The following is an 11509-nucleotide window of genomic DNA, read 5'->3' on the forward strand; positions in this document are numbered from 1 at the left end:
AGAGTTGGTAAACACTTTCCCTGCCCACAAGCAGCTTTTTCTTGGTGAAATCATGCCAAAAGTTTTCTGTGCCTTTCCTCATTAATTCAGCTGTGTGATGGTCAGCTGACTAGCACAAGCAAAACCACATGCAAAAACCATTGTGAATTGTCTAGATTGTAGCTCCTTTTTTTTTTTAAAAAAAAAGGTATTTAAGTGCTTACTGTGGTGCTTAGGCACCTTACTAAGGACTGGGGTAGATAGAAGCTAAACAGGTTGGATTTTGTTCCTGTCCCACATGGGGCCCTCAGTCTTAATCCCCGTTTTACAGATGAGGTAACTGAGGCACAGAGAAGTTGTGATTTGCCCAAGGCCACACAGCAGACAGGAGCTGGAATTAGAACCCAGGTCCTTCTGACTCCCAGGCATGTGCTCTGTCCACTAGGCCATGCTGCTTGTGGCCCGGCGCTATCCATTATGCCATGCTACCAACTCTGTACATTATATTCTCCCAACCGCTTAATACAGTGCTCTGTACACAGAAGCACTCAATAATTTATCGATTGATTGCATCCCCCAGGTTACCAACCATTGACACCCTCTGTCTACGGGGACGATGTAAATGATGGGAAGTTGCATTCCTTGCTCTCTTGCTTCCAATGAGTAACTGACAAATGTGAAAGCGTTCTATAAATGGTAAAATGCATAAAATCATGATGGAAAGGGAATTTTGACCTGATTCCTGCCCAGTCAAATTTTGTTCAGGCCCTTTCTCTGTCTCTCCTTGGCAGACTTAACCTGTGCTTGTTTTGGCAGGCTGGGGAAAGCCAGGATGCACAAAACAGGCCTTTGAATCTCCTCTCTGTCTGGGATTGGTCTGTGCAGTTTGAACCCAAGGCCCTGTCCCTGCTCAACAACCCTCTTTATGTGGAGAAGCCCAAGTTGGAAAGAAGCCAGAAGAAAGCAACACCCTTCAAGGTAAGCTCGCCCAAGTTTCTGAACTCCCCTTGTCTGTCCAGAAATCATAAGAGCCGAATGTAGCTCAGGTCCTGTAGATCTTACCGTTGGCAGGAAATGCTGTCCATTCCTTGAGCCAAGACCGGCAACAGGGTTTAAAGGGCCTCATTAGAACTCTGCATCTGGAAGATCATTTTGCACTGGTGAAAATCAGCTCCATTTTAATGTGCCGCTAAAAAGACTGGAATCTGCCGCAGCCCTAAGGAAGAGCAGGGAGAGGCCTCACACCTACCCTGAAATTGATATGCCTCTTAACTCCTGAAGTGTGGCTTATATCCCTTTTCCTGCTATTCCTATAGCCCATTCATTCATTCAATCGTGTTTGTAGAGCGCTTACTGTGTGCAGAGCACTGTACTAAGCGCTTGGGAAGTACAAGTTGGCAACATACAGAGACGGTCCCTACCCAACAACGTGCTCACAGTCTAGAAGGGGGGCTCACAGTCTAGAAGGCGGGCTCACAGTCTAGAAGGGGGGCTCACAGTCTAGAAGGGGACACAGGCCGTTGTTTTCCCCTCAGTTTGAGTGTGCCTTAAAAAGAAAAGCAAACATGGGGTGGTTTGTTTACCCTGACTTCAGGAGTAAACCTAGTTTTTAAAATTGCCATTCCCTGTGGTGTTTCTGGGTGTGACATTTGCTCCAAGAAGCCACCAGGAAAACTTGCCTCCTCTCTTTTCCTGGGAAGGCCAGTCCCACCCAAGCTTCTGGCTATGTCCCACTCAGCCCTAGCCCCGAGGCCTTTGGGAACCCTGTTCAAAGGAGGTTTCAGATCCTTTCTAGCCCTGCCATGACCCCCGTCTTGACCCCTGGCTCATTTCTGAGGAGGCAGAACTCAGCAGCGCATCGTGACCGGCATGCATTCGGCTGTTCCTGAGAGCTGCTAATTCTTAGAGACAAGTGCCCGTCTATGGTGGAACTATGGTGGCTCTACAAGTGGCAGGAGCTGCCATTCTGCTGGTTAGGGAGATCCTAGAGGCGTGTGGCAGCCAGCCAAAACCCAGCCTCCCGGCTTGGCCCTAAACTCTTGGGTGGGCCAGAAATCCAGTTTGATCCAGGCATCCCTCTTCCCGCAATGTAAGACCCCGGGAACCATAGTAAATAAAATGGCCGAGTGGATAGAGCATGGGCCTGGGACTCAGAGGACTTGGGTTCTAATCCCAGATGCGCGAGTCAATCATATTTATCAATCAGTTAATCATATCCCTACTTGTCTGCTCCGTGACTTTAGGCAAGTCACTTAACTTCTCTGTGCTTCAATCACCTCATCTGTAAAACGGGGATTAAGACTGTGAGCCCCATGTGGGACATGGACTGTCCAACCTGATTAACTTGAATCTATCCCAACACTTAGTACACTGTCTGGTATATAATAAGCCCAAAAAAGGAGAAAAAACCCCAAACTGTCCTGGTTTTCTGGGTCCTCTGGGCTGAGATCAGATTGAGCTGGATTGGTTAGTCTCTTGGAGCAACCCCTGGGGCTGCAGGGGTGAGCAGTTTTACCTCCCCACTTACCTGGTTTGGCAAACTTGTTGGGCTGTTGCCACAGGTTAGAGTGGGGAGAGAAGTTTTTCAGCGGTGGGAACGAGTGTGTTTCCAGCAGAGCTCCGAAGAGTTGAACCTACCACATACAGGCTGCCCTCCATACACCCCTCGGTTCCCACCCCATCCAGCAGCTCAGGGATTTGCCTTGTACTATTGTACTCCCCCAACTGCTTAGTACAGTGCTCTGCGCACTGTAAGGGCTCAATAAATGTGATTGAATGAATGAATGTATGTGGATCTGTATCAGTGGCCAGCCAGGACCACTCAGGGTCAGGGTTTTGCCCAACCCTGGTGTTTACTGGGAAACCCCTTGCCCATTTTGTACTTCTTCTAGACTGTGAGCCCACCTTCTAGACTGTGAGCCCACTGTTGGGTAGGGAGTGTCTCTATATGTTGCCAACTTGTACTTCCCAAGCGCTTAGTACAGTGCTCTGCACACAGTAAGCGCTCAATAAATACGATTGATTGATTCTGGCCTGGAATGCCCTCCCTCAGTCATATCTGACAGACAATTACTCTCCCCACCTCCTTCAAAGCCTTATTGAAGGCCAGTCTCCTCCAAGAGGCCCTCTCTGACTAAGCCCTCTTTTCCTTTTCTTCAGTTTCCTTCTGCATTGCCCTGACTTGCTCCCTTTATTCATCCCCTTCCCAGCCCCACAACCCGTATGTATAGATCTGTAATTTATTGATAATAATGTCTGTATCCTGCTCTAGACTGTAAACCCATTGTGGACAGGGGATGTGTCCATTATATTCTTACAGTGTATTCTCCTAAGCGCTTGGTACAGCACTCTACACATGGTAAGTACTCAATAAATACGACTGACTAGGAAAGACACCTTGTGATGTTAATGCTTTGAATCTGGTTTGTACTTCCCAAGCGCCTAGTACAGTGCTCTGCACACAGTAAGTGCTCAATAAATACGATTAAATGAATGAATATGTTGCCAACTTGTACTTTCCCAAGTGCTTACTACAGTGCTCTGCAGACAGCGCTCAATAAATACGATTTAATGAATGAATATGTTGCCAACTTGTACTTCCCAAGTGCTTAGTACAGTGCTGTGCACACAGTAAGCGCTCAATAAATACAATTGAATGAATGAATGGTTTCCTCACAGTGAAAAGTGCCCCCTCGTCCCTAAAATTGACAATGACCGTCCCTGCCCTTCTTCTCCAGTCTGGAGCACTTCAATTCACCCAATCCTCCAGGATAAGAGTGAGACACACCTGGCTAGGAGTTGTGTCCAGTGTCCGGCCTGCCATGATGTCCAGCAAAAGTGAAAAATCCATGTAGCATTGTCATGGAAACTATGACGCACCTATACCTGGTGTAAAGCCACAAAGGGTTAATTGAACAATGGATGCCGTGGCCATTTGTTTGTAAAATACCATTGAGTCATAGCTTACAGCAACATGTTACGGTCATTCATTCATTCATTGTCATATTTATTGAGTGCTTACTGTGTGCAAGCCACTGTACTATGCACTTGGTAATAATAATGATGGTATTTGTTGAGCACTTACTATCAATCAATCAATCAGTCGTATTTATTGAGCGCTTACTGTGTGCAGAGCACTGCACTAAGTTCTTGGGAAGTACAAGTTGGCAACATATAGAGACAGTCCCTACCCAACAGTGGGCTCACAGTCTAAAAGGTGTGCCAAGCACTGTTCTAAGCACAGAGGAAGATACAAGGTCGAGTGGTACACTATAACAAAAAGACACATTCCCTGCCCACAGTGGGCTTACAGTCTAGAGGGGGAGACAGACATTCATATAAATAAGTAAATAAATTAGAGGTTCTCCAGTCCAAAGGATTCCCGCCATTGGTTTGCTGCCTGCTTAGTTCTGTTGAGACAGTTGAACTCTATCTGAAATGCAAGAAAGTAGATTGCGGGGCGTCCAAGGGCAGTCACAAGTGCCGAGTGGTTCACACAGTTCTTTACCTGCTGGTAAAGAACTCTCAGCCCTCCCGGCCTGAAGTTGGGGTGGTACCTGCCCAATGCCTACCGAGAGATTGGTGCAGTTCTCTGCAATCAATCAATCAATCAATCAATCGTATTTATTGAGCGCTTACTATGTGCAGAGCACAGTACTAAGCGCTTGGGAAGTACAAATTGGCAACATATAGAGACAGTCCCTACCCAACAGTGGGCTCTGCACACAGTAAGCACTCAATAAATACAGTTGAGTGAATGAATGAATGAATTGGAGGACTTGGTCCAATACAGGAAGAAGCCTGATCCACAGAGCACGTTGCTTTCACTTCTGTGGCATCTCCCTTATCCACAAGGCGTCTGGCAGTCCATCCATATGCGTTGCTGGATGAATCTGAATTCAACTCTGTTTTGGGGAGGACAGTTGCTGTTTGGGAGGGCTCCAAACTGGCAGCAGTGCCAGAGAGCCAAACGATGATGGCATTTGTTAAGCACTTACTATGTGCTAAGCTCTGGGGGGCATACAAGGTGATTAGGTTGTCCCATGGGGGGCTCACAGTATTGATCCCCATTTTACAGATGAGGTAACTGAGGCCCAGAGACGTTAAGTGACTTTCCCAAAGTCACACAGCAGACAAGTGGCGGAGTCGGGATTAGAATCCATGACCTCTGACCCCTAAGCCCGGGCTCTTGCCACTGAGCCATGCTGCTTCTCAAATCTCCGTGGAGAGAGGGTGAGGCCAAGATTCACGACCTCATTTAAAACCCCTTTGTAGTTGCAGCATCTAAGTGAACAAGTCTCGTCACTTAGAAGAGAGTGGCGTTCATTTAGCATTGCCAAACTGCTCTAGGGCTCCTGGTGAGGCCGCAGGGTTTCGTGCCAGTTTGGAGAAGCTGTGCCACCCGGATCTGGGGAATTTCTCTGGCACTGGGAGAAGTCACTCCCGGCAGACTCCCCTGCTCCCTGCGACTGAGCCGGGAGCGGCAGCGGAGCAGTGTGGTTAGAGCCTCTGGCCTGTGATGTCCGCTCGCTCTGACCTCTGGAGATGCTCTCACTTGGCATGGAAACGCAGTGGTCCTGGATGCTACCAGTCACCCAGTCATCCCTTCCATCTCAGCCCCTGGCCTGCTGCTGATTCATTCATTCATTCAGTTGGATGTTTGCAGAGCATCGTACTAAGCGCTTGGAAAGTACAATTCGGCAACACATAGAGACAATCCCTACCCAACAATGGGCTCACAGTCTAGAAGGGGGGAGACAGATAACAAAACAAAATAAGTTGACAGGCATCAATATAAATCCATAGAATTATAGATACATACACATCATTAATAAAATAGAATAATAAATATGTAGATATATACACAAGTGTTCTGGGGCTGGGAAGAGGGTAGAGCAGAGGGAGGGAGTTGGGCGATGGGGAGGGGAGGAGGAGCAGAGGAAAAGGGGGGCTCAGTCTGGAAAGGCCTCCTGGAAGAGTTGAGCTTTCAGTAGGGCTTTGAAGGGGGGGAATTATGCTTGTCCCCTCCTTCCTCTCCCCCTCGTCCTCCTCTCCATCCCCCGGGTCTTACCTCCTTCCCTTCCCCACAGCACCTGTATATATGTATATATGTTTGTACATATTCATTACTCTATTTATTTTGCTTGTACATATATATTCTATTTATTTTATTTTGTTAATATGTTTGGTTTTGTTCTCTGTCTCCCCTTCTAGACTGTGAGCCCACTGCTGGGTAGGGACTGTCTCTATATGTTGCCAACTTGTACTTCCCAAGCACTTAGTACAGTGCTCTGCACACAGTAAGCGCTCAATAAATAAATACGATTGTCCGGCAGATGTGTGGAGGGAGGGCATTCCAGGCCAGAGGTAGGATGTGGGCCGGAGGTCAATGGTGGGACGGGCGAGAACGAGGCACGGTAAGGGGTTAGCGGCACCAGAGGAGCAGAGTGTGAGGGCTGGACTGCAGAAGGAGAGAAGGGAGGTGGGATAGGAGGGGGCAAGGTGATGGAGAGCTTTGAAACCAATAATGAGGAGTTTTTGCTCGATACGAAAGTTGATAGGCAGCCACGGAGATTTTTGAGGAGGTGTGTGACACCCCCCCAGGTGTGTTATCTGTCTCCCCCTTCTAGACTGTGATCCCACTGTTGGGTAGGGACCGTCTCTATACGTTGCCAACTTGTACTTCCCAAGCGCTTAGTACAGTGCTGTGCACACAGTAAGCGCTCAATAAATACGATTGAACGCCCAGAGCATTTCTGTAGAAAGGTAATCCGGGCAGCAGTTAAGTATAGGCTGAAGTGGAGAGAGACATGAGGTAGGGAGATCAGAAAGATCTGCACCCCCTCTCCTTGGCTCTGTGCTCCATTGACTCTGTGCCGTCCCTATATGCCCCCTCACTGCATGGGTGCCTCGTCGACCCGTGGGCCACCCGCCCGCCTCCCCAAAAATGGGGAGAGCCGAGCCTAGCCCCGGACAGAGGGAGGCAGACCGGTTCACCAAGGCCTAGGAGCTCGTGGTTGGCGGAGGGTGCTTTTCAGCCAGTCCCGACAGAGAAAACCGTTCTGGGTCCCCAAGTATCACCCCATTTTTGTGGCCTCCAGGCCAAATAGCAAACAGCACTGCCTCTGTGTACCCCACCTCTTCCCACCAGCCTAGGCTTCCCTGCGCTTAAGAAAAAAAGTCAAACCATTTTATTTCTGGGGGTAGCCCTTTAGGATTGTTGGGGGAAGGATGGAGAAGCAGAGGATCTCCATAGAAAATTAAACGAGCTTGCCCCTCATATGATAGAAGATGGGGCCGGCAGTGGGGACTCTGCATGTGAGGTGGCTATCTTGATGGCCGGGGCAGGCTGCGGGGGAGGTGGGGTGTCTACCTTCATCTTGAAAGCTCCAAGGAGTAGCCATGTCAGGAGGGTCAGAGGGCACTCTGCTACTCCTGCTGCATGCCACCCTCAGGAGACTGCTTATCTCACTATTCAGAGAGATAGTTTGAATGTGTCTCCGGTTAGGGACCGCCAAGCAGTTGAAAGCAACTACTGGTTAGGTACAACTCCCAATCAGGCAGTTTAAGGCACATATAATGTGATAACTACTGTTTCCATCAGAGGAGGAAGCGTTTGCTCATCTTTTATCCATGTGAAGAGTTCTCTTCCAAGACTCTCGGGCTGTGATTTGGAGCTGACCACAAGTGAAAGCATTTCGTTCTGCCCTGTGTGGGGCTGGGGGCGTGGGGAGGGTGGAGAAAATGGAGCTGCAGGAGGAGGAGGATGATGGTGAAGAGGGCCACCCAAAGTTCCTGAGAATTGAAAAGAACAATAGAGATGCGGAGGAGTGGGGATTTAAAAGAAACACACACTACTCTCCAACTTTTGGCAAACACATTTCACAGGAGGTAATAGGTAATACAGATTCAACTGCGCTTCCTCTGTTAACCAAAGGTATGTATATTTTTTTTTCAGCATCAGCGACAGCTTTCTTTGCCACTCACCCAAACCAAGTCATCTCCCAAAAAAGGATTTTTCAGGGAAGAAACAGATCACTTTATTAAAAACATCCTGGGCAAGAGAATTAGCAAATTAATTAATTCCTCCGACGAGGTTCCAAATAACTTCCGAGAGTTCTATGACACCTGGCACGGCAAACCCGTCGACTACCATGGACTCCTGCTTCCTCATCTAGAAGGACCAGAAATCAAAGTCTGGGCCCAGCGATACCTGCGCTGGATTCCGGAGGCCCAGATTTTGGGAGGTGGTATGGTCACCACAGTAGCTAAAGTCTTGGAAATGATGGAAGAAGTTCAGAGCCTGCAGAAGAAAATAGACGAGAAACACAACAGTCAAAAATCCCTTCAAACTGACATCGTTTCACTCCTGAGGAAGTCTACGCGCTTGTCCTCTTTGTTCCCCTTTGCTTTACTCCAGAGACATTCCTGGAAGCCTGTATTGCCCACTGGTTCTCGGAAAGCTTTGGGAGATGAGGGAGATGAGGAAGATTTAGCCAAGAGAGAAGATGAGTTTGTCGATCTAGGTGATGTGTAGTCGAAAGCCTTCAACTTCCCGGAAACTGTACAGAAGGAGAGTCTGGGTGAAGATGCAGGGAGCGTCAAACAAGTTGGAATTCTGAACTAAATGGATCCCCTGTAGTTTCATCTGTGGGGGGTGAGTTTTGTGCCGGGGCTCCTTAGCTAGTACCCTTCCATTTTAAAACCGGGACACCAGGCTGACCCGGCTCTCATTTTTAACCCGGTTGGGGAAAGTCTATGCAACGGAACCTGAGTTATTTGCGAGAGTTTACAGCTTGACGTAGAAATAGGATCACACCTTTTCTGTTGCGTATGGCAGTGTTATAAAACAACTCCAGGGAAGATCACTGATGACTGGATTATGGCTAAGGAGTGAGCAAGATATTCTTACTCTTGATGCCGTCCCCTTCCAAAAAAAAAAAAAAAAGACAAACCTTCTGGGCCAAGAGAATTACCCAGTCATTAAAAATGATCAGTTTTGTGTAGCCACCCTCAGTTAGGAACAAGACACATCCCGAGGGAGGGAGGTGGGAGCAGTGCGTCGAAAGAGCTAGATTGGGGGCAGAGAGGAAGACCAAAACGTTTATGGAAAGGTGTACTGAGCCCTCAGCACATGATGTATCCATCCCTGTCTGTCTTCACCACCCAGCTTGCAGTGTTCTGAATCCTCATCCCTTCTTTATGCTCCCCCCGGGGAGCTGGTGGCTGCACAGGCACTCCGAGATCCGCTTTGGAGGGGCTTGGGGGGCTCCAGGCCAAAGCCTGTCACTCTTGCCCACTTGACTCCACTCCATTTAGGACCATTTTCTCTCACACACACACACACACACACACACTGTGCTGCCTTGGTACACTCAGTCCCCAGTGGCTTGCTGCTAATTCTACTTGTTGGACTGGGAAACTGGAGTTTGCCCTGAAAACCTCCATCAGTAGAGTGAGGTTTAATTTTCCCCTCTGTGGCCCTAGCTTTGAAGCAATAGCTGAACATTTCCAGTTAGAGTGCACTGATACCGAAGACCTCCATTACTAGAGCATTAAGAGGCGTCACCCTTGGTGGCGACCCTGGAATTGTCTACCGGTGTTGTCTTTTTTACAGACAGTAGGATGTGGCCATTGGCAAATGAGGAAAACCTCCGAACATTAGAATCAAATGTTTGAATGTCATACAGTACCTCAGTGATTTTTTAAAAAGCCATAGAAGAGATGTATTATGACTGACAACTTCTCCCCTCCCGCCCACCTCCCTGCTATGTAAACTCTATATTTTTAAAATGTGGAAGAGCACACTTTGTAAGGACCAGTATTTCCTCCTGCAAAAAACTCTCACAAGAAGAGATGGCGCTTTGACTTTAGGAGGAGGTTTCAGATTGAATATTTTATCTTTCTCTGTGTGCGTTAGCCAGTGCGGACCCTGCCGAAATGCTCGATGTTAATCAAAACTTGTAGTCGAATTGCTCAAGGACAGCCATAAGGAATGTTTAAGCTGTTGCTGAGAGGACTTTCTAAATTTGCACTGAACCATCTTCTAAACGTTTAGTACGCTGTTCGCTAGTCTCCCAGCTCTGACTTCTCAGTCTGTTGGAGAGACCTTGTGTTGAGAGGATGATGAGATTCACGCAGCTGGGTGCCAAACTAAAGGTCAAGTCTTGTTCTGCCTTATGCATCTTAATATTGGAGACAGTGTTATGCTTGCAGTAGCTATTTTTAAATCTACCCGTTCCTCAGCTATCTTCACAGACCAGTTAAGAGCTTTCTTAAGCCAGCACTAATCTTCACACATTCTTTTCCGTCGACACACTATGGAGCTAGCTAGCTTTTGTTACCGTATTATAGGGTGAATATTTATTCAGTAGCCTATACCGCATTTGGACTTCAATAAACCGGAATTTCATAAATGCTTGGATTGCTGCTCTTTGCTCCAGAAATCATTCCATTTAAAGTCAGAAAGTTGTTGCCATTGTATTAGAAATAGTTCTATGTGCAGAGGGATGTTTTCTACTTTTTTATTGCTGTCCAGAAGGAAAAGGATTAAACTATTGTTAAATCATGACAGTTATGTTATTTATATTTGCAATCAGATTTCTATACCTTGTATTTGTGTACAAAATTTTTAAATGGATTTATATATTAAAGGAAATTTCTATACAGGATGGGAACTTGGGCAAATGCTTACCCTGAACAGTTAGTGAGGCCATTAAACTTTGTTATGCTGCACTGCAAGATTGAAAATGTACCTTGGTTTAAAGTATATAGTACCCTGGATTTCTGTTCATACCTCTAAGGTGTTACACTGAATACCAACTAGCTTTAATTGAATTCTAAACTTGCCTGTTATTTTTTTAAAGGAATAAGCTGTTGGGGCAGTAATCTGTGTAAATTTTGCTTTTTCTTACTGTATGTACAACTGGAGTTTACTTGTATCACACTGTACTATATTTGAGTGCAGGAATTAAAGCACAGTTAAAGATGAGCATCAATCAGTCGTATTTATTGAGCGCTTACTGGGTGCAGAGCACTGTACTAAGCACTTGGGAAGCACAAGTTGGCAACATATAGAGACAGTCCCTACCCAACAGTGGGCTCACAGTCTAAAAGAGCATGAGCATGTGTGGTATGATGAAAGAACATGTAGCAGTTTTACACTGGTCTCGTTTAAAAACTAGATTTAAAAAAAAAAAGCTGAGGAACTCAGTGCAGGAAGATCTCGATTAGCATTATCTGTTTCACGGAGATTATTCCTTTCTTGGTGGATTCCACCCTGTATCAAGACACCCTGCTTTGTTGCAGACCCAATAGGATGACTCCAGGGAACTCTAAAATGGATGAGGACCAGATTTTCTCTCAACCAACTGAACAGGCCTCCCAACAATAATAATAATAGTATTAAGTGCTTACTATATGCCAGGCACTGTACTAAGCGCTGGGGTGGACACAGGCAAATTGGGTTGGACACAGTCCTTGTCCCACGTGGGGCTCCAAAGGAGAGAGGACACACATAGACACCTTTTCC

General features: G+C 46.9%; 1 protein-coding gene across 2 annotated transcripts in view; it reads left to right on the top strand.

Moving 5' to 3' along the window:
- Positions 1–10969, top strand: part of MTMR12 (myotubularin related protein 12) — an 82698-nt gene extending 71729 nt beyond the window's left edge. For both annotated transcript variants that reach the window (XM_038743911.1, XM_038743912.1), the window contains 2 exons: positions 796–957; positions 7937–10969. In XM_038743911.1, the coding sequence (XP_038599839.1) occupies positions 796–957; positions 7937–8515 (741 nt within the window). In that variant the 3' untranslated portion in view covers positions 8516–10969. The remainder of the gene's footprint in view (positions 1–795; positions 958–7936) is intronic.
- The last annotated feature ends 540 nt before the right edge of the window (positions 10970–11509 follow it).

The sequence above is a fragment of the Tachyglossus aculeatus genome, chromosome 3 (assembly GCF_015852505.1).
Source record: "Tachyglossus aculeatus isolate mTacAcu1 chromosome 3, mTacAcu1.pri, whole genome shotgun sequence".
Taxonomy (NCBI): Eukaryota; Metazoa; Chordata; class Mammalia; order Monotremata; family Tachyglossidae; genus Tachyglossus; species Tachyglossus aculeatus.